This window comes from Symphodus melops (assembly GCF_947650265.1).
Source record: "Symphodus melops genome assembly, chromosome: 5".
NCBI classification, from domain to species: Eukaryota; Metazoa; Chordata; class Actinopteri; order Labriformes; family Labridae; genus Symphodus; species Symphodus melops.
The window spans coordinates 27,852,557-27,877,265 of NC_136695.1; the positions used below are offsets into that span (position 1 = coordinate 27,852,557).

The 24,709-nt window shown below is 44.2% G+C and overlaps 3 protein-coding genes and 1 long non-coding RNA gene across 5 annotated transcripts; 1 reads left to right on the forward strand and 3 right to left on the reverse strand.

Moving 5' to 3' along the window:
• Nucleotides 1-46: 46 nt before the first annotated feature.
• Nucleotides 47-8,262, reverse strand: notchl (notch receptor, like). The gene is made up of 11 exons (XM_079344300.1): nt 8,156-8,262; nt 6,989-7,133; nt 6,114-6,446; nt 5,678-5,898; nt 5,116-5,440; nt 3,834-4,009; nt 3,310-3,371; nt 2,772-2,895; nt 1,976-2,073; nt 1,560-1,894; nt 47-1,086 (listed from the first exon to the last, which is right to left on the reverse strand). Exons 1-11 carry the CDS (start codon nt 8,205-8,207, stop codon nt 576-578), a joined length of 2,382 nt encoding a protein of 793 aa, XP_079200426.1. The 5' UTR covers nt 8,208-8,262; the 3' UTR covers nt 47-575.
• Nucleotides 8,259-11,658, reverse strand: LOC306824236 (uncharacterized protein). Its single transcript, XM_079344303.1, has 4 exons — nt 11,604-11,658; nt 10,774-11,388; nt 9,151-10,068; nt 8,259-8,335 (listed from the first exon to the last, which is right to left on the reverse strand). The coding sequence occupies exons 1-3, from the start codon at nt 11,641-11,643 to the stop codon at nt 9,152-9,154; spliced, it is 1,572 nt and encodes a 523-aa protein (XP_079200429.1). The 5' UTR covers nt 11,644-11,658; the 3' UTR covers nt 8,259-8,335; nt 9,151.
• Nucleotides 11,659-11,683: 25 nt separating this feature from the next.
• On the reverse strand, nt 11,684-12,727 carry LOC306824237. The gene is made up of 3 exons (XR_013779116.1): nt 12,683-12,727; nt 12,253-12,366; nt 11,684-11,741 (listed from the first exon to the last, which is right to left on the reverse strand). It is a non-coding gene; the product is annotated as an uncharacterized lncRNA (long non-coding RNA).
• LOC306824235 (antigen peptide transporter 1-like) lies at nt 12,500-23,812 on the forward strand. Of its 2 annotated transcripts, none has more exons than XM_079344301.1 (13): nt 12,500-12,536; nt 16,038-16,366; nt 17,029-17,257; nt 17,411-17,525; nt 17,865-17,995; nt 18,086-18,291; nt 19,146-19,343; nt 19,459-19,587; nt 19,703-19,909; nt 20,010-20,183; nt 20,611-20,770; nt 21,487-21,623; nt 21,720-23,812. In XM_079344301.1, the coding sequence occupies exons 1-13, from the start codon at nt 12,524-12,526 to the stop codon at nt 21,954-21,956; spliced, it is 2,265 nt and encodes a 754-aa protein (XP_079200427.1). In that variant the 5' UTR covers nt 12,500-12,523; the 3' UTR covers nt 21,957-23,812. The 2 variants fall into 2 exon arrangements, with proteins under 2 accessions (XP_079200427.1, XP_079200428.1); XM_079344302.1 differs by lacking the exon at nt 12,500-12,536 and adding an exon at nt 14,559-14,927.
• Nucleotides 23,813-24,709: the final 897 nt, after the last annotated feature.

Sequence of the window (24,709 nt, forward strand, 5' to 3'; positions counted from 1 at the left end):
TTGCATGAAAAGTCACTTTATTGGATTGACCAGCAGGAGTCGGACATTATTGTGCAACCACACTTTAATATTGCTTCCTCATTGTTTCCTCTTTGATCAGAAACAGCCCGTCAGACATCGAGGCAGTGTGTTTATATTACAGCAGTGTTACATTCATCATGTTTCATTGGTATCCTTTTCAGATGGAACAATGTTCCCTTCTCTAGTAAAAAATATATACAATGATATCAGAAATAATTTAAGCAAGGCTGAGAAAAAAAAAAAACTGGGGAGAAGAGTTTGGGAAGGAGCATCTCCAAGTGCTGACGTGTTTTATTTTGGAAGGATTTTAACCAAATAAAAAGGGAATGAGAAGAGTCAGAAGACTTCCAACAAACACGCCGGGTTATAGTTAAAGTCCCAAAATGAGAGGAGAGGAAGGCTGGCCTTCCCTGAGCTCCGGGCCGTTATCTTTGAGGCTTTACTGCACTTAAAATAAGCAGATGTCAAAGCTGAAAGCTCAACGGCGCTCAGTTCCTAAAGCTTCACTGTTCCTCACATGTTCATGGTGCTGTACAGGGGGTTCACTGTTCTCTCTACAGGGCTGTCTGTGTGGAGTCGGGCTTGTTGTTCTGTCTCTCACCTCTCGCTTTCTGCTCTGAATTCGATAAACTCAGCGCTGCTTGTTCTGCTCGACCCGTGTGGTCACCGTTTACGACCGCCAGGCGATCCGACTGAACGACCACGTCTGCGGGAGGAGAGACGACCACTCTTTCTACTGGCTCCTGGGCCGAGTTGTCTGTTACGATGACATAATTGGGCTCAGGCTGCGGGGCACTTGAGCGGCGCTGCAATGCATGCTGGGTGCAGGAAAAGGAACGCTGCCGAGGGGCCGGCTGGGGCGACAGGAAGTGAGGTGTTACAGCTCTGGGAGCTTCGTGATGCCTGTCTCGGTCCTCGTCTTCCGAGGTCACCTCTTGTAAGGTGCTGATTGGCCGAGGCGAGCGGCCCATGATTCTTGGAGGGACCAGCGCTGTTGCCGATTGGTTGAGCTGCGGCCGCCAGTTCTGATGGGAGGGGTACTGCACATGGCTCATCGACCAATCACTGGCGAGACAAGAGAGTCATCAGAATATTAGACGTTGTAAGAACGGAGAGGTTCGCAACAATAACAACAACATAGCAGTGAGGCAGGCATGTTGGAAACACATCTCAGAAGTACAGGAGCCCAGAGGGGCCAGTTAAGGCTCTTCTACTTGGAAAGAACAGAACAGCTGGTGATGCAAAAAAATTATTAAAAATAAAAACTCACCAAAAGGGAAAAGAAAAACACGAGTAAGTGGTGCCTCTGGTGGCCAAAATAAGTCTGACAATAACAAAACACAAACGCAAGAACATTCTTGTTTTCCTGCCATTTTTTAAAACCTGTTTTTAGGGACAAAAAAAGAAACTAAAATATAAAAAAAGAATTTCTTACAACATCTCAAAAAAATCACGAGAAGAAGCTAAAAAAGATTTCCCCCCTTGATGTCCAGTCATAAACACAAAGACTGTTTTCTGAGCACGCGTCATTCACTCACTTCGGCGGCAGCGGCTGGTTCATATCTCGATGTCCTATGATCCCGGAGAAGGAGGCACTTCTTCCGGGCAGACCCTGAGATCCGTCCCAGGGCGAGTACATCATAGCGCGCTCCTCCCACAGCATCTCATTGGCTGCTTCAACGGTGACGGGCCCCCTCTGGATTTGGTGAGCCAAAAGGAGCTCCAGGACCTGGTGACGCATGCCTTCTCTGGCCACGTCGATCGGCCGGCGTCCTCGACGATCGTGCAGCTCCAGGTTGGCCCCATGGAGGAGGAGGAGTCTGGCTGTGTCATAGCAACCATGAAGGGCGGAGAGGAAGAGCGCTGTCTCGCCCTGCGACACGATCACTCATTTATATAATATTTTGTCATGTTTGGAGGACAATCTACTGACAGACGCAGCTCCACATCTTACCTTATTGTCTTGCAGGTCCACGGCGGCCCCATAGCGAATGAGGGTCCTTGTTAGGGAGAGGTGGTTTACTGAGCATGCCCAGTGCAGGGCTGATCTCCCTGAGAGAGACAGTGTGAGTGGAGCGGAGGTGAGGGGAGTAAGTCAGCCAATGAACAATCACTACACAACAGAGAGGAGCCCAGGTGGAGAATGGAGGGAGAACGGAGGGATGAGATGAGGAGATTTCAGCCAATAAGACGACAGAGGCAGGAAGGACAGAGAGAAAACACGTGAACGGCAGAGGGGTGTTATAAAAGTGGAAAAAGACAGCTGAAGCCTGGAGAAATGTGGGCGGCAAAGTTCATCAACTCAAGTTTGAACACATTAACTTTGTTCTGTGTCAGAGGGCAGCAAGGGTTCTGGAGGAGGAGGAGGAGGAGGAGGAGGAGGAGGAGGAGGGATGGACAGATAGAGATGAACATAGAGCAGGAGAGGAGGGAAGAGAAGGGGTAAGTTACTCAACCCCCTCAGAGTACAAGTGACAGAAAATGACTTGATCAGGAGCTCCACATATCGAAATAAAGCTAACAACCCATTCCTGGCAGAGTGAGATTTTCCGGCACCTGATCACCAGCTAACAAGGTGCATGAAGAGTGAAAGGCTTCCAAGAGGTCAAAATGCTCCAGCAACACTTGAAGTAGTTCATGATGTGTAGCTGAAGCATTTTGACCTCTTCTGGTTTAAGAAGGTTCACACTCAACTCATACCGTCAACATATCAACGAGCAGGGCGAGCTTTGACTCCTTTGGTTCCTTACCAGTGTGATCGGTGTTGTTGACGGGCACTCCTGCTCGCAGCAGCTCCAGGACCACTCGGTCCAGTCCGCTACGCACCGCCCGGATCAGAACCACGGAGCCGTCAGGTCCACACCACTCTGCCGACTGCGAACACAAACAACACGCAGAAAATGAATAAACTAACATGTGAAGTGAAGCTCTTTTAAAATCACAGCGATAACGTGGAAGAACGGCCAATCAGTGGTGGTCTTCACCGGTCTTGATTTAAAATCCAGAGTCCGAGACAAGATAATATTCTATATTATTCATAACATTAAAAATACTTATGAATAAACAATATAAGTTACGTTAAACAACATGAAACTAAAATGAGAACCATCTCTTAAGAAATCAGGACAAGAAGCAAGAACCAAACTCTGTCAGATTCATGAATGTGGTTCACTGTGAGGTCAAACACAAAAAACTCAGAGACCAGAATACAGAGTAAAATCACGTCTGAATTTGGGGGGGTGGGGGGGGGGGGCGGGGTCTTGTGAACATGGACAGATAATAACTGACCTGCTGTGGAGGACTGAGCAGAGGAGGCGGCATGGCGTTTCTCTCCCATCCTCTAGGTGGAGCTGTGGGGGAGCAGAAAGGAGTTGAAGTGGATCTCTAACTTTGTACCAAACATTTTTTATTTATAGGGCTGTCAGATTAGAACAAAAATCATTAACCTGATTATTTGGAGGTCGTGGTCTATTAAACACCGACTTTTAAACATCTGCAGTACATCCATTTATTAAACTTAAACACTCAAAGAGAAGCAACACATGGAAAAAAAAAAATCTTTAACTTGTTCTTTAATGAAACCAGAGTTCGTTCTCTGTGCATGCTGGGTGCAGGAGACAGGAGAGGGCTCCATTTACCACTCATAACAAAAACTAGACATGACACAGCAGTCGTTGAATCATGATGATCTGGTTTAAATGATGGTAGGAAGCCAACATTGTAATTGAAACGCCATTATTCACCCAGCAGTACTATTTCGGCCTGCTTATTAAAGTCTAGTTTTGTAGTGTGTATATAAGTGGGGATCTTACGCTGCACTGGCCTGCGGGGCTGCGAGTTTCCTCCTCGGTAGTGTTTCTGCTCAGAGCTCCGGTGGTCGCAGATGGCGGCGTCCTCCTGTCGCCGTGAGCATCTCGCATTGATGTCTTCCATTGAACTCTGCGTGAAGTCTGTGTCGCTTCCGATATCCTGGTCTCGTTTGAGTGGTCTGAAAACCAAAGGCAGGTTTTGTTATGGCGTGTTTGGAAGCTGTTACGGTTTTTCATTCGGTGACACTAAAAGTTGCGTTTCCCCGCTTGAAGAGCACGGATGTGTTATGCAGAGTTTAATAATAATAAAAAAAAATCGATTTCTTTATGCGGGTCAAATAAATCCCGTCAACTGTGTTTCGACGCAGGCTTGTAGCTGTAAGGATGAATTTAAGGTTACAATTTTAACAAATGAAGTGCACGTTTTTATACATTCAAAATAAAAGGTAAATACTGACTCCAACTCTGAGCTGATTCATCACAGTATTGGATCCTTTAAGGTAAGAAAAAAATATTAAAGTGTTCAATCGCTTTTTAAATTCTAAAGTATCAAATGTTTGGAAATTGGAAAGAAATCTTCCTACGAAAATGAGCTGTTTCCATTTGTTCTCTTGAAGTCTCAACATATTCATCTTGTTAAATCGAGGTCACTGATTCTACTCTAAAACCAAGTTAATTCAGAGTGTTTTGTGAAGTTTTTTTTATGACTTTTCCCTCATTATCTTGGATAAAAACGACTGGTTAACTCATTATAAGAGGGTCATTTTTTTGGCAATGACAAAATAAAAATGATAAAAAAAAGTCACTGATTGGCCAAAACATGACATACCATGCTGCCACAGCCCACACTACTGATTAGTTTAGTTTAATTATGTCATTATATGTGATATATCCATTTTCTTTTGCGACTCTGGAGAGTTGAGATAAATCAATCGAGATCGAAGAAAACAACCAGAAATGAAACAATATCCCTGGAAAACAACGTGAATTAAAATGTATGGATACATGTCTGCTCAGGGCTTCTGTACATTAGAGTTCATTAGAGTTGTTATTACATTAAATACACGTCATGAGTGGCAGAGACTTTTAAAAAAACCAAAAAAAAACCCAACAGGATAAAGGTCATTTCCAACAAAGTGACAGGAAAGAGGACCAGCCTTTTCATTAACTTTACAGGATGACCTTTCGCTTGTTTAAATATACACCATATTTTTCTACGTGACTTCATCCATCGAGCAGACAAAACATCCTGTCATAAAGCTAAGAAGCGATTCCTCCCACTGACCGCATTCGAATGGCGTCCTCCCCCAGCGGTTCCCTCCTTCTCTTCTTCTCTGCTTCCTTTACTTTCTTCTTCTTCCTCAAGCTGATCTTCTCTTTCTCTCTGCTCGTTCTCGCCCTCTGCTCTTGGTGGGCTTGGTGTGCCGTCAGAGCTTTGGATTTGGGGTCATTGTCTGTGATTGTGGACCGGTGTCTCACCCTGTGGTCATCTTCCCTCTCAGACCGCTGCCGCCTCACTCTCCTCACCACCAGGAACACCGCCAGGGGAAGAACCAGGAGCAGGCTGATAGCGATGGCTATCACCGCCCAGAGCCATGACGGGGTCGACTCTTTGAGAGGGAGTAAGAAGACATCAGGGCTGCATCAAATACAAATCTATACGGGAAATCTCAACAATGACACGTGATGCATTTTAGAACGCAACCAACTCTTAAACTTTTACAAAATGACATCAAAACATCTGCACACTGGAAGCGGAAAAGTGTTTTATGGGTTTTGTTTGGATACAATTCAAAGCTCTGTGTACATGTGTGTGCGTGTGTTTGAGGAAGGACATGTGAGCCTACCTTTGACTTCCTTTATCACCGTATCCTCCTCCCTGCTTCCTATTTCCTCTAGCACACCTCTTACACTAATGACAGCCTTCAGCTCGGGCCGGCTGGGGAACGAAGAAGGCCTCAGCTGCAGTGCGGCACGCAGGAAACTGGCTGCCCCGGTGGCGTAGGGGAAACAGGTCTTTACCTGACGGGAGCACGGCCTGTTGTCCACCTGGAGGAAAAGGAGGGAGCTAGCAAAGTGAAAGAGGGGGAAGGAAACAGTGGCAGAGAGCATGTACGTCATAACTGAGTTCTTTTTTAAAAACGTGTTGGTGTGTCAGGAAAACTACGTAATGGTGTCTGGAACCTTCTCTACGATTTGGAAAGAGAGAGGCAACACCCTCTCATTAAACTAAATTAAGAAAACTGCGATAATGCAAAAGTGAATATTTCCCTCAGCACCTACCCGTTTGAGTCAGTCGGCGATGCCTGAGCCAGCAGGTTGGCCAGCTGCTGAGCGTCAAAGTCAAACAGGTCCCTGTTGAGCGCCAGGGGGGCGGAGCCTCTCAGTTTGAGTGGCGACCGGAGGAGGACGCTGAGCGCCCAAAGTAAGGAGCTGTTGGTGAATGTGCCCCTCTGGTGTGGGACGTTGACGTGAAGGATCAGGCTGCCTTTTGCCCACAGGGGGCTCTGCTGGGTGAAGCAGTCGCTGCCATCCCATCCACAGGGGGCGCTGTCGCATCCTTGCTCACAGTGGGAGTTGGCGTAGTGGTCGCGACAGTACAGGATGTGGCTCGGGCTGAGAAAACACATGAAACTAAATTTAGTGAAATAGTGTGAAGAGCTCTTTTTTATCATCCACAACCTGAAGATGTTGTTCTGGGCTGTCAAAAATATTAAAAGGAGAAGAATTCACTTTTTTTCACTCAGAGAGAAAAATGTCACGTAACAAATCACATCGACTAATATTACATTCATGTTTTGCCTGAGCCTATAGGTAACCAAAGAAAAAAGTACATATTTTTCTTGTCTATAATTTTCCTTTGCACAAGTGAATTGATGATTGACTAGTAATAAACCTGATAGTTCATCATTCTTAAGTTGCCTCTGATAGATTTCCTTCCTGAGTCTATTAATTATTAAACCAACATTGTAAAACCTAATGACTTTAAGCAGTGATAAAATATGGACACAAACAAGGACAATGAGTTAAAAAAAAAAAAAAAAAAAAAAGAGCATGCAACAGAAAATAAGGTTAATCATAACTATTGTCAACCAGTAAAGAAAAACTTGAAATGCTCAGATTAATGTTGATGGAAATGATATTTAAAGTGTTTTTACTTGCAGGGGCTCTTCTCCTTTATGCAGTCGAAGCCGTCTCTCAGACACTCGGGCTCCGAACACTCTTTGTCACATGAATTGTCGGCGAACTTGTCCTTGCACTTTCTGTTGACTGGACACTGGCCCCAGGGATCACCAGGCGCAGCTGCAGAGAAAACACACGTTCGAGTTTCAGTAGTTGCACCTAAGTTACAATCATGTGGCTGAGATGTCATTCTTGTTGATTTATATGGTGTCTGATATTTTAAGGTATTTTTTTTTAAATAAAAGTCTCCTGTTGATAAGTGACACATTTACACACAGCATGTCAGAGACCAACAATATCACTTCCACATCACCCATTCTTTGCTCATAATTTTAATTGAATCATATCAAATCTATTATTTTGTGAGGTTCCATTTCTCCATGCATACTACTCTCACTAAGTGTTTTATAGCATGGCCGTGTCACCCACGTATTGAAAGCTCCCATTGTTTCGGTGCATTAGCAACTTTTCATAACAATGCAGGTCAAGCCATGAGAGGCGGCTCCTGATACGGACCGTTAAAGGAAACAGGAAATGGCCCCGACATAAACAGGAAGTTTCCAGGAGAAACGAATAGCTACAGGAAATGGAGTGGGCCGTGCCTTGATAAAGGTCGAAGGTCGTCACCGTGAGGATGGGGAATGTGATGGCGTCGGACAATGGGCTTGGCAGGTGTGTGCAGGATCATAAAGTCATGGTAAAAAACAAAACAAAAAAAAAACCGCACGAACAATAGAGCTGAAATTAGAGATGTTGAGTTTTTATACATGTCATGGACTATTGAAAACTACTCTTTAATGATAGGGATACTGCATGTATGTGTGTCTGCTGCGTGTGTGGAGGCAGCGGACAGCCCGGGTTTGAATTTGTGGCCCCTACCTTGCATGTTGTTCCCCCGTCTCAATTGTGGTTTTCCTGATTCTATCAACTTTCCTATCTCTACAATAAAGCTAAATAAACGTAAAACGAATTGATACTCAATGTCAGCCATGTTTTCACAGAGTTCATCATGTTAAATCTTCAGCCTTCAGCCACAGGATAGTTTAACTATACACCATTTACTTGAATCTACACGGATGATGGGTTCCATGTTCGCACCCCAGAAAAGACAAAATGTGTTGAGAATGAAAAAGCAACCTCACCTTGACATGTCCAGCTCAGCCCGAGAAGAACTAACGTCCTCAGAGTCATCATCTTCTCCTTCCTCAGGTGACCAGCTGTTTGCCTTTTCTTCCAGCTGTTGGGTAAACCTCCCTCTGATCTGAAGAAGAGCCTTTACCGCTGAGGTCAGAGTGTTTCTCTGTGGTGTCCTTTCACTCCTGCTGTTCACAACAAGAACTTAAACTCTGAGCCTGTCGCACATTTGCATCACCAATCCCACCAACACCTTCCAGTACCACCACCCAGCCCACTCTGTCCACTCGCTCTCTCTCTCTCTCTCTCTTTTTTCAGAGGCCCTGCGGATATCTGGACAACTTCCTGCCACTGTGTGGAGAAGAATAGGAGGGTGACGACTGTATGTGCACGTGTGTGTGTGTGTGTGTGTGTGTGTGTGTGTATTTGTAGCTCTTTCTGTGGTTCCCCCGACAAAAAAAACCACAGTATGTGGTGAACGTTTAGAGGAGCCCTTATTTCAACACGATGCAGGGTGTGAGGGTACGGCTTGGTTTGAATTTGACCTTTACAAGGAAGTGTCGAAGTACAAACACACACACACACACACACACACACACACACACACACACACACACACACACTGTATGGTCCAGTTGCTGAGTCAAAAAAGGGTCCCGTGTGAGACGACTGGGAACTCTGCTTCACAAAAGGAAACAAGACATTAAAGGCACAAATGGTTCCGTCTCAAATCACGAAAAACTTTACGTTAAATACTACTTTTTTAATTCTTTATAGTACTCTGAAGGTTTGCATAGAAACGTAGTCGTTTAACATGCTTTAGTGACACATTTTATGTCCGTGTTGAGTTGTACTGAAGGTTGAGAGGGGTCTTGAGGGAACATTGGTTTTAAGGAGCATTTTAACTTTAACAATCATAAAAACAAAAAGTAAGAAGCAACCAGTGTGTGTGTGCTACGACTGAAGGAAATGTGAGAATAATATGAGGAACAGAGCAGTTTACTTCAACATGGAGCTCTGTTGTCCTTAAATCCCGTCTCTCTCTCCAGCTGTGGATTTAAACCCCCTCCTCCTCTTTCCATGCAGAACTCCTCGTTTAATAAATTCCCAGTTGCACCTAAAGCCCACCCCTGATACTTTCTGGGGTCACACAATCTCAAATCCATCTTTTTAAACACAGAACAGAAAACCTGACGAGAGAGCGCCGTGGTCTTTTTGTCCGTGCAGTGGCGGTAGTAGTGCCTGTAGAGCGAGGACATGTTTGAGAAGACCGGCTCCAGATACAGCTTCGAGATGGACGCCCCGCAGCAGTACGAGGGCGCTTTGGGCAAACTCTCCAAGAACTGGTTGAGAAAATGATGCTCTGAAGCTTTTCGGGACGTCCTCTGCGTTCGCTTCTTGGCGTTTTCATCTGGATCGTCCGGCTCTTCGGGGGAATTCTGAGCCCAGTTAAGCACCGACCACTCTCCAATCCCGAGAGTGGCGAGGAACATCTTTTTGCAAACTTGTCTTCTGTCACCACTGAACATCAGGTGATACCGCATTGAAACTGATCTTCTGGATTTAGTCAAAGGAGCTCGAGTTCTTTCCACTGGGTCACAGTCGACTAACCCGGACACGTAGATCTTTCTCTGAGCCCAGTTCATACTCTGCCAGAAAGCGGTGAACAGCAGGTTCCGGGCTTCTTCGCTGAAGTCCGCACAGAAGCGGTTTGATGCCCTCCTGCAAGCGCTGGACGAGCATCTCGGCCCGATCGTCCTCTGAGCTTTCGTGACAGTCTCGCCGTCTTTCTTTCGTTTGCTGATGTACGATTTTCCCTCCATCCTGAGCTGCTTCTGTCGATTTTGTTTCCATGTTAGAGGCTTGGCGACCCTCGATTTCTTTCTTGCCGGGCCCTCCAGTTCAGTGGGAGTCGCCGGTTCTGCAATAAGCAGAGACATGTTTGATCAACTTTAAGGCTGCAAATAAAAAAGCATTCTGAATCTTTCTGCTGCTTTTTTAAAAAACAATTTCTTGTCGAGTTTTAGAAAATACTGTACAATTTTTTCTAGAATATTTGTTTTTGGGCTTTTTGTGCCTTTATTGGAGAGATAGGATAGTGAGGATATTGGACAGAGATGGAAAACAGGGAGAAAGAGGATTGACATGCAGGAAAGGAGCCACAGGCTTGTTTAGAACCCCGGCCGCCCGCGTTAAGGACCATAGCCTCCATATATAGGACGCATGCCACAAAAATGACGTAAAATTTAAAAAAGTACTCATCAGAAAAATCCAGAGGCCTAAAGTTTTGTCTTTAAATAGTTTATTATGTCCTGCAGACACTTATTATCATAATCGACATAGAAAAGCTGAAAGTCTTTCCACTTAGGAAGCTAGAACTTGAAAAAATATTGTAATTTTTTTTTTAATTCGGCATCCAGAAATGTGTGCAAAACATCGAAACATCACCTCGACTTCACGCTGTATGTAGTGCCCCCTCTAGTGGAATCCTCCAGTAATGCGCGTTGTACATCGTCAAGTTTGTGAACATTTACGAACACGACGCAGCAGGTCGAACACGAGGTTCAAAATCAAGTCTGTTTGAGACTTTAGCGGTTGAGTGAGTAGCTCAATGAAGACGACTCACCCAGGGTCACTTGGACGGTGTAGCATACTGGAGAAGACGCGGGGCTCTGTCGTGGGCACTGGGGCACAGCGTTCATCTTTTGTAGTTTGTGTTCACTCAGCTTGTTCTTGTTCGAGGCTCCGTTCTGAGCCCAGTTGAGCACCGACCACTCTCCGATCCCCAGAGTGGACAGGAACATGTTCTTACACACTCGTTTCCTTTTGCCGTCCACCAGCAGGTGATAACGCAGTGAGACCGACCGCCTCGACCTCGGTCCCACAGCTCGAGACCTTTCCACAGCGTTGCAGTCAACGTGTCGGGTGACGTACACTTTCCTCTGAGGCCAGTTCATACCGTGCCAGAATTCCTCAAACAGTCGTTTCCTGACATCTTCGTCGATTTCATCACAGAGTCGGTTACAGGCCTTTGTGCACACGCTGGAGGTGCACCGTGGTCCCACTGTTCTTGGCTGCTTGGTGACGATCTCGCCGTCTTTCTTGCGCTTGCTAACGTACGCTCTCCCCTCCATCCTCAGCTGCTTCTGTTTGTTTTGCTTCCATCTCGTAGGATCTGCAACGTTTGTTTTTTTCCTGCCGGCACCTTTCTCATCCAGATTAGTGTTTTCATTTGTAGCAGCTGATTTCAGGAGTTCGGAGAAACAAAAACGAAGACACGTTTTCAACTCGACACTGATAGTTTTACGAGATAAAAATTAAACATCAGTGCAATATGACAACTGAAAACAGGAACAAAACTCTTAACGTGAGGAGTAAGCATGACCCAGATGAAAGCCCCACGCTGAAACACGTCGGTCTTATCAGGTAAATAAAGGCGGTCTCTCTATGACTTACCGAGAGGAGCTGCGCTCTGAGACAGAAACCGGGGAAACATCTGTGACTCTGCTGTGGTTTCTGAGTTGGAAATGTTTCTGGACGATCCATCCGTATGCATGTCAGATCTCCTGCTCGTACCAGTGGCGTGCAGATGCTCTGGATAAATACAAAAAAAGCATCAGTGCATCTTGTTAAAAACGTGTGCAGTGGTGTCTAAACTTCAATAACTGTTCTGTTTTGTTAAGTGGCTCATCCAGCTGAGGATAAACAGCATCTGATATAAACAGCGACATGTATGACGACTCTTGCATATATAGTGAAAACGAACCAATTAGAGATGATGTAAGAAAGGTGTTCTGTGTGAATAAAAGGGATTTAGGAGTGTGTAGACCCCATACAGACTGAAAGATATGTGGGTCCACCGTCCACTAGACCACCAGACATGTTAATAGATAGATAGATAGATACTTTATTGATCCCGAGGGAAATTCAAGGCATCCAGTAGCAGTATACAGACAGGCAGGACACAAGACATTAGTTACAATACACACCCGCTGTCCCCCCCCCCCCCTCTGTATACAATAATCCCCCAAACAAGATTTAGCAGCCCCTATGTATAATGTACATTACATTCAAACAAACCAACAAGCAGAGAGTGTGAGCTCACCTGGGGGGAAGTGGTGCAAACCAAAAGTCTCAGAGACTGTGGTGGCTCTGTGAACTGGGAGGAGCTCATTGGTGGGTTTGGGAAGGAAACCAACTTCCTCCATTGCTGCAATGGCTGAAAGACAACAACAACAACAACAACAACAACAACAACAACTTCGTTATAAACAAATATTCAGCGACTTGCATTCAGGTAGTTCAGTTAAACACTGATGACTCGTATTTCGATCCGGACTCACGCAGATTACTGTATCAGGGTTTGAAGGTCTGACATGCATGATACAGGTAAGTCCAAACGGTAGTAATCCGTGTAATCCTTTTGCTTACATTATTTGTAACTAATGCCAACATGTGTGTATTTCGCAGGCTGAAACAAAGACTAACCCTTTTTTCTTTCTTTTTTTTGAAATGACTCGTCGTTTTGCTTTTACATCGTGTTAAACATTTAAAAACGTCCCGGACACCCGCAGTCGGCTCCATTCAGAATAAATGTCAGCTTTCATCCGCTGTACACTCAGGCAGCAGCCTCACGGTTTATGTTGATCAATATTTACTTAACTGTCTGCTCTCTCTGCAGCTTCCACTGGCAGCTGCCATGTCTGAGCATGCGCACTGGCGACCGAGAGGAAAAACAACAGTTGAATCCTTTCATTCACACTCAGATTAAAGATGCATTAATAATAATAATTATAGTGACAACGTTAATAATAATGACAACGATATTAATAATAATAATAATAATACATTAAAGTACTATACTCAAGTTAAAGTCATAATATCTCTTATTTTTATCCTGACCTATTTTAATTGTTTTGAGCGAACTGTACATAAATTAGATTTAAACAGTAAAAGTAGCCCACACATTATTTAATAAAATTATCCCTATCATTGTTCACCTATTAAATTTTGATTTTAAGTACATGTTAAATTTGACTACTTATTGTGCTCATTGTGGCTACGGATCCCTCAAGGTCCCAAAAAGTAAATACAAAATACAATTCAATACAAAAAGTAAATACCCCTGTGCGCACGTTTCAACCTGTGGGCAACACAATTAAAACTACATGTTGTTATCTTGTGCGACATAAATAATTATCTTGTTCCCACAAGTTATTTTGCTGGCAGGTCAATTCAACGTTGATCAGTAAAGTGCTGCGTTATTGATTCATCTGCAACTCTCACATGTGGTGATCTGTCCACCTTAAGTGGCTCTATTTTAAATAACAAACCTCTCCTTTACGATAAATCTGTCAATAATTGTATTTCAAAGTATGCACAAAGGGAAACATGTTTTATGGTCGAGTTATTTGTGGGGGCTTCTTCTTAAAACACACAGGGAACAGATTTAGCTCTGCTCATCCTCCTCCTGACATGAAAGCAAAGGAAGGAAGGAAGCTATCAGGAAGTTCAACGTTTCTGATCTTTAGATCTTTAGGTTTTAGTCTTATTGGCTCTCAACACAGAAAAGGACAGCTCCCTTATGGGCAGCAAGTTTTCTGATAGTTTGGGAAATTTCAAATGATTTCTATTTTTTTATTTGTTTTTAACTGTTTTTCCAATTTCATCTTAGTTTTAATGTCAGTTTTTGATGTTTTTAACAGTGGCCTTAACCCTCAGGTTGCTCTTCTTTACATGTACATGTCTGAATACATTCACAGTCCTGCTCTACACAGATTGAAGTCCTCTTTTATAGACACACCTCACTGTCATGGCAGAGGAAAAGCAAACAACACATTTTCATTTTTATTTTCATCTGCACAGCTGTCCTATAAGCGTTAGCCTCAGACTTATTTCATTTTCACTTTTAATTTTTGCACTGACTGTTTAATGTCTGTTTTCATCATGTTTGCACTCTTTGAGACACAACTGTAAATACACAAAAAAAACACAAGCTTTCAGAAGGTCGATAGTTTTTATCTTCACACACAGGTCTAATTTTATTTCAGCTACCTGCACCTACTAACTGTTTTAGGTTTAGTTTACAATGCACATTTATGTTTTATATCCCTGCTTTCTTTGTGTCCGTCTAACTTTAACATGTACATTTTAATTCATGCAGGGCTTCCTTAAATCTATGTTTGGGGTTAAATATGACAGCAGTTGTTTTTTGTAACACTTGCTTCATGTCTTTGAAAGCTCTTACTGGATGCTTTGAATTTCCCTCAGTTCATGTCGTGATTTCTTTTGTTTTGATTTGACTTTTGATGTTTTTGTTTATTTATCTTATTTTCTTTGTGCTCATGTCACTAAACTGATTTCCTCTTTGTGGGACAATAAGGAATCTGGCCACAGGATGGCGCTGTGGGACCATCTGTTACTCTCGACGTGTCATATTACCTCTCTACTGTACACATCATGAGGTTAGGTATTCACAACATGGAGACAGTGGCGTGTTTGTGAGTTATCTTGATGAAAGTAGGACCTGTAATAGTTCCTGTCAGCTCACATGTGAGTGTGTGTCCTCCTCCATCATGGCACACTCACAGGGGACTTACCACACACGACTTTCAAAAACTACTTTCGGTTTCTCTTGGACAGCCTGAGCTCGCTGCGTGTTTCAGTAGCTCACATTCAACAGAGGATTCAGTTGATTAGGTGAAGTCTGATCGTCTTTTCTACCTTCTCTGAGGATTACCAAGCCTCCTAAACATCAGCGTCTGCTCGTCGTGAACAAATGTGAGTTGGATTTGAAAAAAATGACAACGATGCAAACCGAGCTGACTAACAACACTGTGACTGTGATAAGAAAAACATCTGCATCCATTCTGACTCAGTAACACTGACAGTGATCTTGTGTTTTTAACGTTTTTAATTTGTTGTTTTCCTTCTTTTGTTTCTTCGACGAAGTTCTTTTTTCTTTGGCTTGCTACCAAACCTGTTTCAAAGAAATCAGCCGGGTGGAAGAAAATGAAAGTAAAGCTGAACAGCAGAGAGACTCTTAAATCAAGGGCACGAAGGCCTCTCATTCACCTTTACATTTGATGTATTTCTGTCCACAGTGGTTTTCTATCATTTCTTTTTTTGTGTGCATGAATTCACCTGTGAAACTCTTAGGACTTTAATTGCAGCTTTTACATTATTTTGTGTGTGACAGACACGAATACTTACATTTAAGAAATAAAGTAAAGGACAGAGGAAAAGGTAAGCGGAGAAAAATGTGGATAAGAAAACAAGATATTTGATTGTTATGTTGTTACAACCCCATGAGAGGAAATGTTAGTTTTCCACTGTGTTATTTGAGACATGCTGTTCTCACTTTACCTGACACCTCTCCAGCTACCAGACTAGCTTCTGCTCCGCTCTGGGACTTGAACCAGCGACCCTCTGGTCCATACAGACCGAGCTACAGCCGACCTTTCAACGCTCTCTTAGTTAATGTTTGTTTATTTCATTCTGGTTCCTTTCATCCATTCACTCCATTTTCTTATGAGTTCGTCATCTCTTCCTTTCCCAACTCTTCGAGTTTGTTTAAGGAATACACCTGCCTGAGTATCCAGCAAAGTATATAACACAGCTGTATTCTCTGCACATTTTCTCCCCCTCAAATGTATATTTAAGATATCCCAAGAGGGAACAGACTTCTCTCCAAACACAAAACGTACAACAAAGTATAAACAGACACCTCAGTGAAACAGAACAGCTCTTCTAAATGATTCGATTTCCTTCGCTCATTAAAAACGTGTTTCTGTTGATCTCGGCTGGTTCTTCCTGAGTGTAGAACTCGTGCTGTAAAAGTTTTGGTTGACTTGAATGCCTCTGACTCGCTCCTTCACTTTTATTTTGCAGACCACCTGTGCACGATGGACAAAATGAGCTCCTTTTCCCCGCTGCTCTTCGTCTGCCTGGATGTGTGTGTGGTTCAAGCCGTCCGCTTGGCCCAGCTCTCCCCGGTCCTCCTCTCCCATCCCTTCGTCACTCTGTGGGGAGGAGGCTCGTCCCGGGCTGCCGTCCTCGCTCTCCTCGCCCTCAACTACCCGGGGAGCTGGATGAGCAGCGTTGGAGGCCTGCAGAGTTTAGGAGTCCTTTGCTTCCACTTCCCCGTGTACGCCACCCTGCTCTGGATCCTGGGGCAGCCCACCATGGAGGCGGTGTGGGGGTGGCACTCCTGGGAGAGGGTGGGTGGCTGCTTTTTGGTTGTTACCTCGCAGTGGTAGTCTGTATTTAGAGGCTGGGGCTCCGTCACCATGACGTGTTATGCTGTTTTTTTTCCTCCGATAGCAAATCTGGCTCATTCACAATAATGTGGCCCTGTGCCTTGCTCAAGGGTTCCTGGCAGAGATGGTGGGTGGGGTCTTTGAATACCAAAGGTGGAGTGTAAACAGAGTCAGTGACTTGAGGTCAAAGTCCAGTTCGTTAGTCCAGTGTGAGCGCTCAGGTCTGTGCATTCCGCGTCCTCGGCCCGGGCGCCGCTTGGAAGAGGTCGGCTTCATCGCGGTGCGGTAGCTGATGCTCGAGCACAAACACGGGTACACGACACGAAGTGTAGTCGATCCCTGCCTTTTCCTACCCATAAGTCCCGGAGTGTTACCTGATGAAAGTGAAGTTGCTGTCATGTTCTCTGTGTTGTGATCTCATTTCCTGCATGTGAAGGTTTTATAACCTGCTCGATTTAAAAGACTTCATGATGATTATCGGTGGCAAAAAAAAAAAAAAAATCTAAGTTGGAGTAAAACTGAAACCAAAACCAAACCATTCCAAAGAGAAAGTGTGAACACTCAAACACTTTGCAGAGTAATATACGTTTTTTTCTCTAACCTGTGTCGTACTTGTGTCGCAGGTGTTGCAGGGTTACGTTGTGACGCTGGTGGCGTGGCTCTACTGGAGTCAGTACGTGTCGTCTCTTCTGCTCTCTTGGGGACGATACTTGTCGTCTCTGTGGACGGCGGGGACGTCTGAGAAGAACCGAGACGACAGCAGTTCCTCGCTGAACAGACTGCTGGGATACATGGAGCCCTACGTGGGGCGCTTTGTCGCCGTGTTGTTCCTCGTTCTTTTCTCCTCTTACGGTAAATCAGACGTCGACTCAGCTCTCCTTGATTTCTGTCTTTTTTTTTTTTTTCTTTCTTTCAAAAGTCTGTGAACCTGATGCATCATGAATGAGTTATGACAGCTTGCCTCCCAAAGATCAATATCGTGACAGTGTGATCTTCCGCCCTCAGGTGAGATGGCCATTCCTCAGTACACGGGTCGTGTGGCTGACTGGATCCTGAATGAAGAAGCACCGGATGCTTTCACAGAGGCCATCACAACCATGACGCTTCTGACTATCGGCAGGTGATTAAACCCTTGTGGGGAAAAAAAAGAGTAAACCTTTGATTGTTGTGTTTTTGTGTCACGCAAAATATTTAACACATGGCGAGGAAGTTAGAGCGTGTGTGTGTGTGTGTGTGTGTGTGTGTGTGTGGGATGTAACAGTTAACACTTTAAACTTCTTTACACTCCTTTTTCAGACGTGTAAATTAAAGTGTCTCCTGTAACATGAGTGTCATGGATGAGTAAGTGAGGAAAAAAGAAACGGGGCCTCGTCGCCCTGCTGTGCGCTGCTCAGATCATCTCTGTGCTGACATCCGGGCTGCTTCACGCTGCATCGGGTCCTCTTGTTTTCTTTGTCAGTGCTGTGCTGGAGTTTTTCTGCGACCTCATGTACAACATCACCATGAGCCTGGTCCACACCTTGGTGCAGAAAGATGTCTTCCAGACGGTCTTAAAGCAGGAGATTGCCTACTTTGATGAAAATCCGACAGGTGAGTCGTGTGGAAAATGTAAATCCTCGTCTGCTGCTGCTGCTGCGTACGCCACAAGGTTAACGCTCGCCTTCCTTTTTCCCTCCTCAGGTGAACTGGTGTCACGCATCACCACAGACACCAACGACATGAGCGAAGCCCTGAGCGAGAAACTGAGTCTCCTGATGTGGTACTCTGGACGTTTTGGCTTCCTCCTGTATTTCATGGTGAGCCAGTCCTGGAAGATGACCCTGCTCACCTGCATGGGTCTGCCCATCATCTGGGTCATACCCAAGCTCACCGGAAGCTTCCACCAGGTAAAGAGCAGCACCCCGAACATCACCTTTAGTCTTTGGAGCTGCACATGCAGGAGATGAAACAGCACAAAGGTCTGCAGCAGAAGGGTGTCAGAGTTAGAGACAGATATCGACAGGAGTTTTTTTTATGATATGAAGACAACAGTGAGACTAACGACAAAACAATAAGAACGAGGAACAGTCCTAAGAATAACACAAACAGACATCATAAAAATAATAATAATAATAATAATAAGGTGTTCAATAGAGTTAATTGGAAAGTAATTATTAGCCTTTAATTACATGTTTATAACAGACAGAATTCTCCTCTCTTTGTATTTATGGGCAATAATAATAATTTACTGACAACATGTTTACCTTGTTGTTGAGGTTAAAGAAAAAGAACAACTCGTGTCCCATGTGTCCGCTGTACCGTGAAGACAAAGTGACATATTGTTCAAAGAAAATTGGGACTTTTTTTCGTGGCCATGTCTTTAAGTCAGTGTTAAACTTAATTAAGAGTCCGGGACTTAAATGTGGTAAATCTATATAAATGTGGGACAGACGTCAATGCCAAACGTCTGCACAGCAAAGACACAATTAGAGAATCAATTTAAAAGAAATTAGAAATCATGACCTGGTGTGACCTGCTGCATGTGGGGAGAGAGGGAGGCAGACATGTTGATATGGCTCATATGCAAACTGATCAACACCTCCTGTTTAGAGGCCTCTTCATGAGAGCGGCCTGTATTTGTCGAAACCTGCAGCAACCCCCGGCTAGTAAAATGGACTGGGCCTTAAATGATCACGGGGTTTTACTTGAAGTTGTACTGTATTTATAAAAGTCATAAATGCGATTTAATCCACATTTCCAGAAAATTGCTGCTAAAGTTCAGGCGTCGCTGGCGAAGGCCAACCAGGTGGCCACAGAAACCTTCTCCTGCATGAAGACGGTGAGGAGCTTTGCCAACGAGGACGGAGAGACGGAGAGGTACAGACGGCAGCTGGACGACACGTACGCTCTGAATAAACAGGAAGCAGCAGCGTATGCCGCCTCCACCTGGGCAAACAGCGTAAGTGCATTCTTCAACCAAGCGACACCTTCCAGTGTTGAGGCGGGCACGTAGTTAGCCAGCAGGCTTCAATAATGAATGTGTAACATGTGGATCGTTCTTTGTATTCTCCCAGATGACCACTCTGGCCCTGAAGGTGTGTATTCTGTACTATGGGGGGACTCTGGTGACCAGGGGTACGGTCAGCAGTGGGGACCTGGTGTCATTTGTCCTCTACGAGCTACAGTTTGCCTCTGCTGTTGAGGTGAGCGACGGGCCTGAAACGTCCTTGATCCAACTTTTCCTGCATTTTACTCCAAAGAAAAATGATTTAGACAATTTGAACCTCTTACATTCACCTTCCCCCCCCCCCCCCTCAGGCTGTCATGCGTTATTACCCCGAGGTCAGAAAGGCTATCGGTGGCTCTGAGAAGATCTTTGAGATTTTGGATCGCAAACCTAAAGTACCCGACGATGGCACGTTAGCGCCTGAAAGACTTGAGGGACACATTCAGTTTCAAAACGTGTCATTTTCCTATCCTAAGACGGAGGACCAAAACAATGACAAAACCAAACCTGTGCTCAAGGTTAGTTTGTATTCCTGTTCATCTGCTGTGTATTTTTTTTATACTCTCCCATCGTAGTATAGTTGTTCTACTAACTCACTCTACTCCTCCCCTCTAACAGGATGTGTCTCTGGACATCAGACCGGGCCAAATCACTGCCCTCGTGGGTCTGAACAGGTCAGGGAAGTCCACCTGTGTGAAGCTGCTGGAGAGATTTTACCAGCCCAAAGAAGGACAAATCCTCCTGGACGGGGAACCGCTCCAAAACTACAAAGACCAGTACCTACATGACAAGGTGCGTAGTCACGAGGCATGTTCTTCTTTGTGTGTTCCTAACCAGTAGGACTACGGAGAATTGTTTTTGAGGGTTCGAATGTGTTGATCCAAGAGGCAGCGTTTGCTTTGTTTAGAAACTCTGAATGTAACTCTGACCCCTAGTGTTTAAAATGGGTACTGCAGTCCAAATTCAAACCGTTAGAGGGAGCTGTCTCCCCCTCCTCCTCTCTGGAGTGGATGCTCACGCAGGTCGACATGTGGTGGTTATTTCACTGCTGCGCTCCTGTTTTTTTAATGTTCTCCTGACGCTGCTTTTTTAAAAATATTTTTTTGGTCGCAGAATTTTAAGGACTCTTTCACATGTTTTGCCTGTTTTTTTCCCCCAGACCGAGCTGTGACAGGCACACACTCACAAACTTTTCCTCTCCGTCTCGTTGGTTTTGTAGATCGCCGTGGTGAGTCAGGATTGCGTGCTGTTTGCCCGCTCCGTGCGGGAGAACATCAAGTATGGCTTAGAGGACGCTTCGGACGAGGACATGATCAGAGCGGCCAAGCGGGCCAGTGCGCATGACTTCATCGTGGAGCTGTCGAGTGGATACGAAACAGGTTTGAACCACGAACTTAGCCTCCGTGGATACAACTGTAGATTTATTTAACACCCTTTATAGTTTTATTGTTTATTTTATTATCTCTGTGTACGTGTTAGCAAAAACAATTCATAATAATACAACTGGGCCTAATGTGAGTGGATCCTTAAAGATCACCTAATGAAGCGTCCTGAACCCAAACCTACTATACATACAACATGTCCACTATATGACAAAGTGAGGCCCCGTGTCCTCCTAGCGTTTTTCAGTAAAGCGATGCGTTCGGGAGTGTATGCATGAAGTGTTCGGCGAGAACAAAAGTGCTACACACAGTTTGTTGACAGTGGCCGCTGTATGTACAGCTCCGTTACTTTTATACATGTTTTATGTTTGAGAACGTTTTCTTTTTTTTTTCCCACCCCAGCAGACACGGAGCGAAGAGGATGCGGGTACAAGATACGATGCGTCGGAGGCTAAAATACGGGGAATATCGTGCATTTTTAAAAAGAGCGCCGTTGACGTTAACAGCGCTTTTCAAAAACATGTTGCATCGCTTTGCATCCAGGCGGCCGCTTCCTGCTCCTCACGCTCTTTACCCATTAAACACAACTGAGAGAAAAAAAAAAAGATTGGTGGACACGGGACCAAATGTATTAATTGTACTTCAGCTGCGTGGATTGATCTTCCCCCTTGAAAAAGGGAAACACAATAACAGTGTGCTCTTCTGCTGGACAGATGCCGGAGAGAAGGGAGGCCAGGTGTCAGGAGGTCAGAAGCAGCGCATCGCCATCGCCAGAGCTTTAATCAGATGTCCTCAAATCTTGATACTGGACAACGCCACCAGTGACCTGGACCCAGAGAATGAATACCAGGTAGCATTTTCTTTGAACCTTTTACCATTCAGCTTATTTTTTTATCAACCGTTCTCTACATGTACAGTAACACAGAGTCATCGCTGTGCTCATCAGGTCCACCAAGCTCTGCTGGACCAAGCCCAGGACTGCACCGTGCTGTTGATTTCCAACAAGATGAGTGTGGTGGAAAAGGCCAATCACATCATTGTGCTTCACGAGGGGGGGGTGGAAGAGGAGGGCAGTCATGACGAGCTGCTGGAGAAAGCCGGCTTTTATGCCGAGATGGTGAGAAAGCAGAACACCGGCTTTCACCGTCAAGGAGAGGAGGGGAATGATTCACAATCATCGTAGGCGGTGAATGCACGAGAGCCAGAGAAGCAGTCGAGTCACTGGTGAAATGTCCCGACTTTAAAGCCTGATTTGTACTTCTGCATCAAATCTCTGCCAGAGTGACCATCTCCATCTTTGTGTGCGTCTCTGCATCGCTCTACGTGGCTCCGCCTGTAACCAAAACACCAGTTGACAATAAGGCCGGCAGTCTGCATTGGTTCAGTGTGTTGTCACTCTTTTGAGAGGGTGTACGTACGCTTCTATGTGGGTCCAGAGCTTCACAAACCATACGGCACAGATTACATGTAGAAGTATAAATCAGGCTTAAGCTAATTGGCCAAATTTGACGCTAATTCAAGCGAAACCTCGATGCGGATCGATAAGATGTGTTAACTTACCCATTTTATCTTCTTCACCCTACTGTCATGCTCTGTGCTATGCTACTAGCTTAACTCGCTAACAACAGGGTGTCTGAGCTGACAGGACATGCAGAACCAAGATTATATTTTAATCCCAAAATGATTAAAAAGGCACATTTACAAATAATGAAAGTTGTAGTGAAAGTGCGGTACAATCAAGAATACGTTGAGTGGTCACAGTTGCTGTGATTGGCTAGCTACATGGTAGCTCACCCTGGCTGGATTCTCCAGTTTGACCTGGTTCAGTTTTTTTTTTTATTAAATCAAACTAAACTCTAAAGAACATCTGAGAAATATTTTAAAAGTTGCTCTGAAAGTTTTCCCCAAAAAGATTTATGTTTGGACTTCTTGCCTTAATTTAAAGAGGACGCAGATAGAGTTGGAAAAGTGAGTGAGAGAAAGAGAGAGAGAGAGAGAGAGAAAGAGTGGGGAATGACAAACCACAGGTCAGACTTGAACCCAGGTCTCAGGGCTATAATCTCAATCGATGTGACGCCACCTAACCCTGAGGCCATCCAAAAACCCTTATATAATTTTTAAAGATTCATTTGTGGGCTTTCATGTCTTTATTGTAGAGACAGGACAGTGGGTAGAGTCGGAAATCAGGGAGAGAGAGTGGAACGATGCGAAAAAGGAACCAAAGGTCGGATTTGAACCTGGGCTGCCCGCTTGGAGGACGACAGCCTCCGTACAGAGCACTAACCACTGTGTCCCTTAATTAAACATTTAAAGCGGCACACATGAGTCAAAAAAGACAGTTTGACCACATTTTGTATGGAATCATTTTGTATGGAATCATTTTGCGTTTAGCCGCTTTCAAGGGTCAAGAATCCAGCAGCACGGTGCTTGTTCCTTTCATTAGAAACCTTTTATTGTGAAAGTTCTCTTCACGTTACGGATTCATCAGGCTGTTGTCTCGTAAGAATATTTCCTCTTCTCGTGCACTTCGGTGGTCTGTGAAGTTATTCTTGAAAAGCTTGATTTTTATTTTTACTTTATGTTGTACTGTTTGGAGAGGAATCTGAAAACTTGGATCAGTCGGCCTGGAGTGAGTCGTGTGAATCCAAACAGCTGGATGAAGATTGATTCTTAACGGACTGCAGGTGAAATGGATGAAAAGCCGTTGATTTGTAACAAAGCCCACATTCGTCTCATTCGTCTCATTCAACCAAAAGAGAGTATTTACTATTTCATGGACATCAGATTGTCCATCAGTATCGTCCAATGGGAAGCTCCCATGTGCCTGTGTGCTTTGAATTGAATTGATGTTGAAGAATCTTTATAATAAGAAGACTCAATATAATAATATTGCAGGAACACTTTGCAAATGTAGATTCAGCTAATTCAATATCTGGAATTTTTTAAGAGTTTTCTTTGTTTTTGTTTTTTACATGAGTGGGTTGTCATTCCAGATGCTTTTGTAGTCTTTGTGTGTCTTACAAATAAATGTTTGTACATTTCATCTTTTTTTCTCTTTTTCTTCTGTTGTTATGACTTGTTATGTGTGTTTAGGTGGCGAGGTGATATTACTGAGACTGAACGTTTCTGAAAGGGATTGAGCACGGTTGAAGTTTGTTTTATTATCAAAAATATTCTTTTTCTTTTTTGTGTGTGGTAAATATCCCTGATCTGGAAGAACACAATGAGCTCCATGAAGTTTTTTTACTGGGAATTACTTCTGTTGCACTTTGAGAGCACTCCAGCTGTTTTACTCTGTCAGGTGAGTTTATTCATCCTGAAGAATTCTGTTGAGCTAAAACAGCAGGAGATCAAATATATTACATCGTCATCTTTGCTGGTAAAATCTTAAAACAGAATCCAGTGCTTTCCATAGCTGTGTGGTATAACCCTTTATCCTCTTACTACTCTTTGTTGTACTTCATTTATTATGATTTAAAGGGCTTGTGGTCGTCAGTGTGAGTATATTAACTGTCACTCTGGACATGAATGATTCGGTTTCCAGGTATTTGGGCTCACAAAATATTACGCATGTCTCGAGGCCTGTGGGGACTCACGGATGCAGAATGGCGAAAGAAAACTTGTTGAACTATTTGATAACTTTTCTTGATTCTAAATGTTTATATGCCCAAGTGTTCTGCATAAAAACCCCAAAAGAGATGCTCAAAAAAATCTGCCCCAAGCCAATATGATGTAGTCTTTTAATTATAAGCCATAAGGCATGGATGTGTCTTGCCTAAGGAGATGTTGACATGTGGCTGCAGGAGCTGGAGATAAACCGACCACTGATCCTCAGCTGCGCCTGGCTGCATGTACAGGCAAGGGTTGTATCAGAGCTCCATTTTTGTTGTTGCAAATCCTGTGCTGCAAAAGGAACACATGTAAGGACTATCTTCT

Coding starts and splice junctions, on each gene's coding strand:
- LOC306824236 (XM_079344303.1), bottom strand. CDS start 11,643: ATGTTTCCCCGGTTTCTGTCTCAGAGCGCAGCTCCTCTCG. Junction 11,389..11,603: donor TCAGAGCGCAGCTCCTCTCG/GTAAGTCATAGA, acceptor TCCTGAAATCAG/CTGCTACAAATGAAAACACT. Junction 10,069..10,773: donor CACCGTCCAAGTGACCCTGG/GTGAGTCGTCTT, acceptor TGCTTATTGCAG/AACCGGCGACTCCCACTGAA.
- LOC306824235 (XM_079344301.1), top strand. Junction 18,292..19,145: donor TCACCGGAAGCTTCCACCAG/GTAAAGAGCAGC, acceptor CCACATTTCCAG/AAAATTGCTGCTAAAGTTCA. Junction 19,344..19,458: donor CCTCCACCTGGGCAAACAGC/GTAAGTGCATTC, acceptor GTATTCTCCCAG/ATGACCACTCTGGCCCTGAA.
- notchl (XM_079344300.1), bottom strand. CDS start 8,207: ATGATGACTCTGAGGACGTTAGTTCTTCTCGGGCTGAGCTGGACATGT. Junction 6,447..6,988: donor AAGGAGAAGAGCCCCTGCAA/GTAAAAACACTT, acceptor GTGTTTTCTCAG/CCCGAGCCACATCCTGTACT. Junction 3,372..3,833: donor GCCCCGCAGGCCAGTGCAGC/GTAAGATCCCCA, acceptor GCTCCCCCACAG/CTCCACCTAGAGGATGGGAG.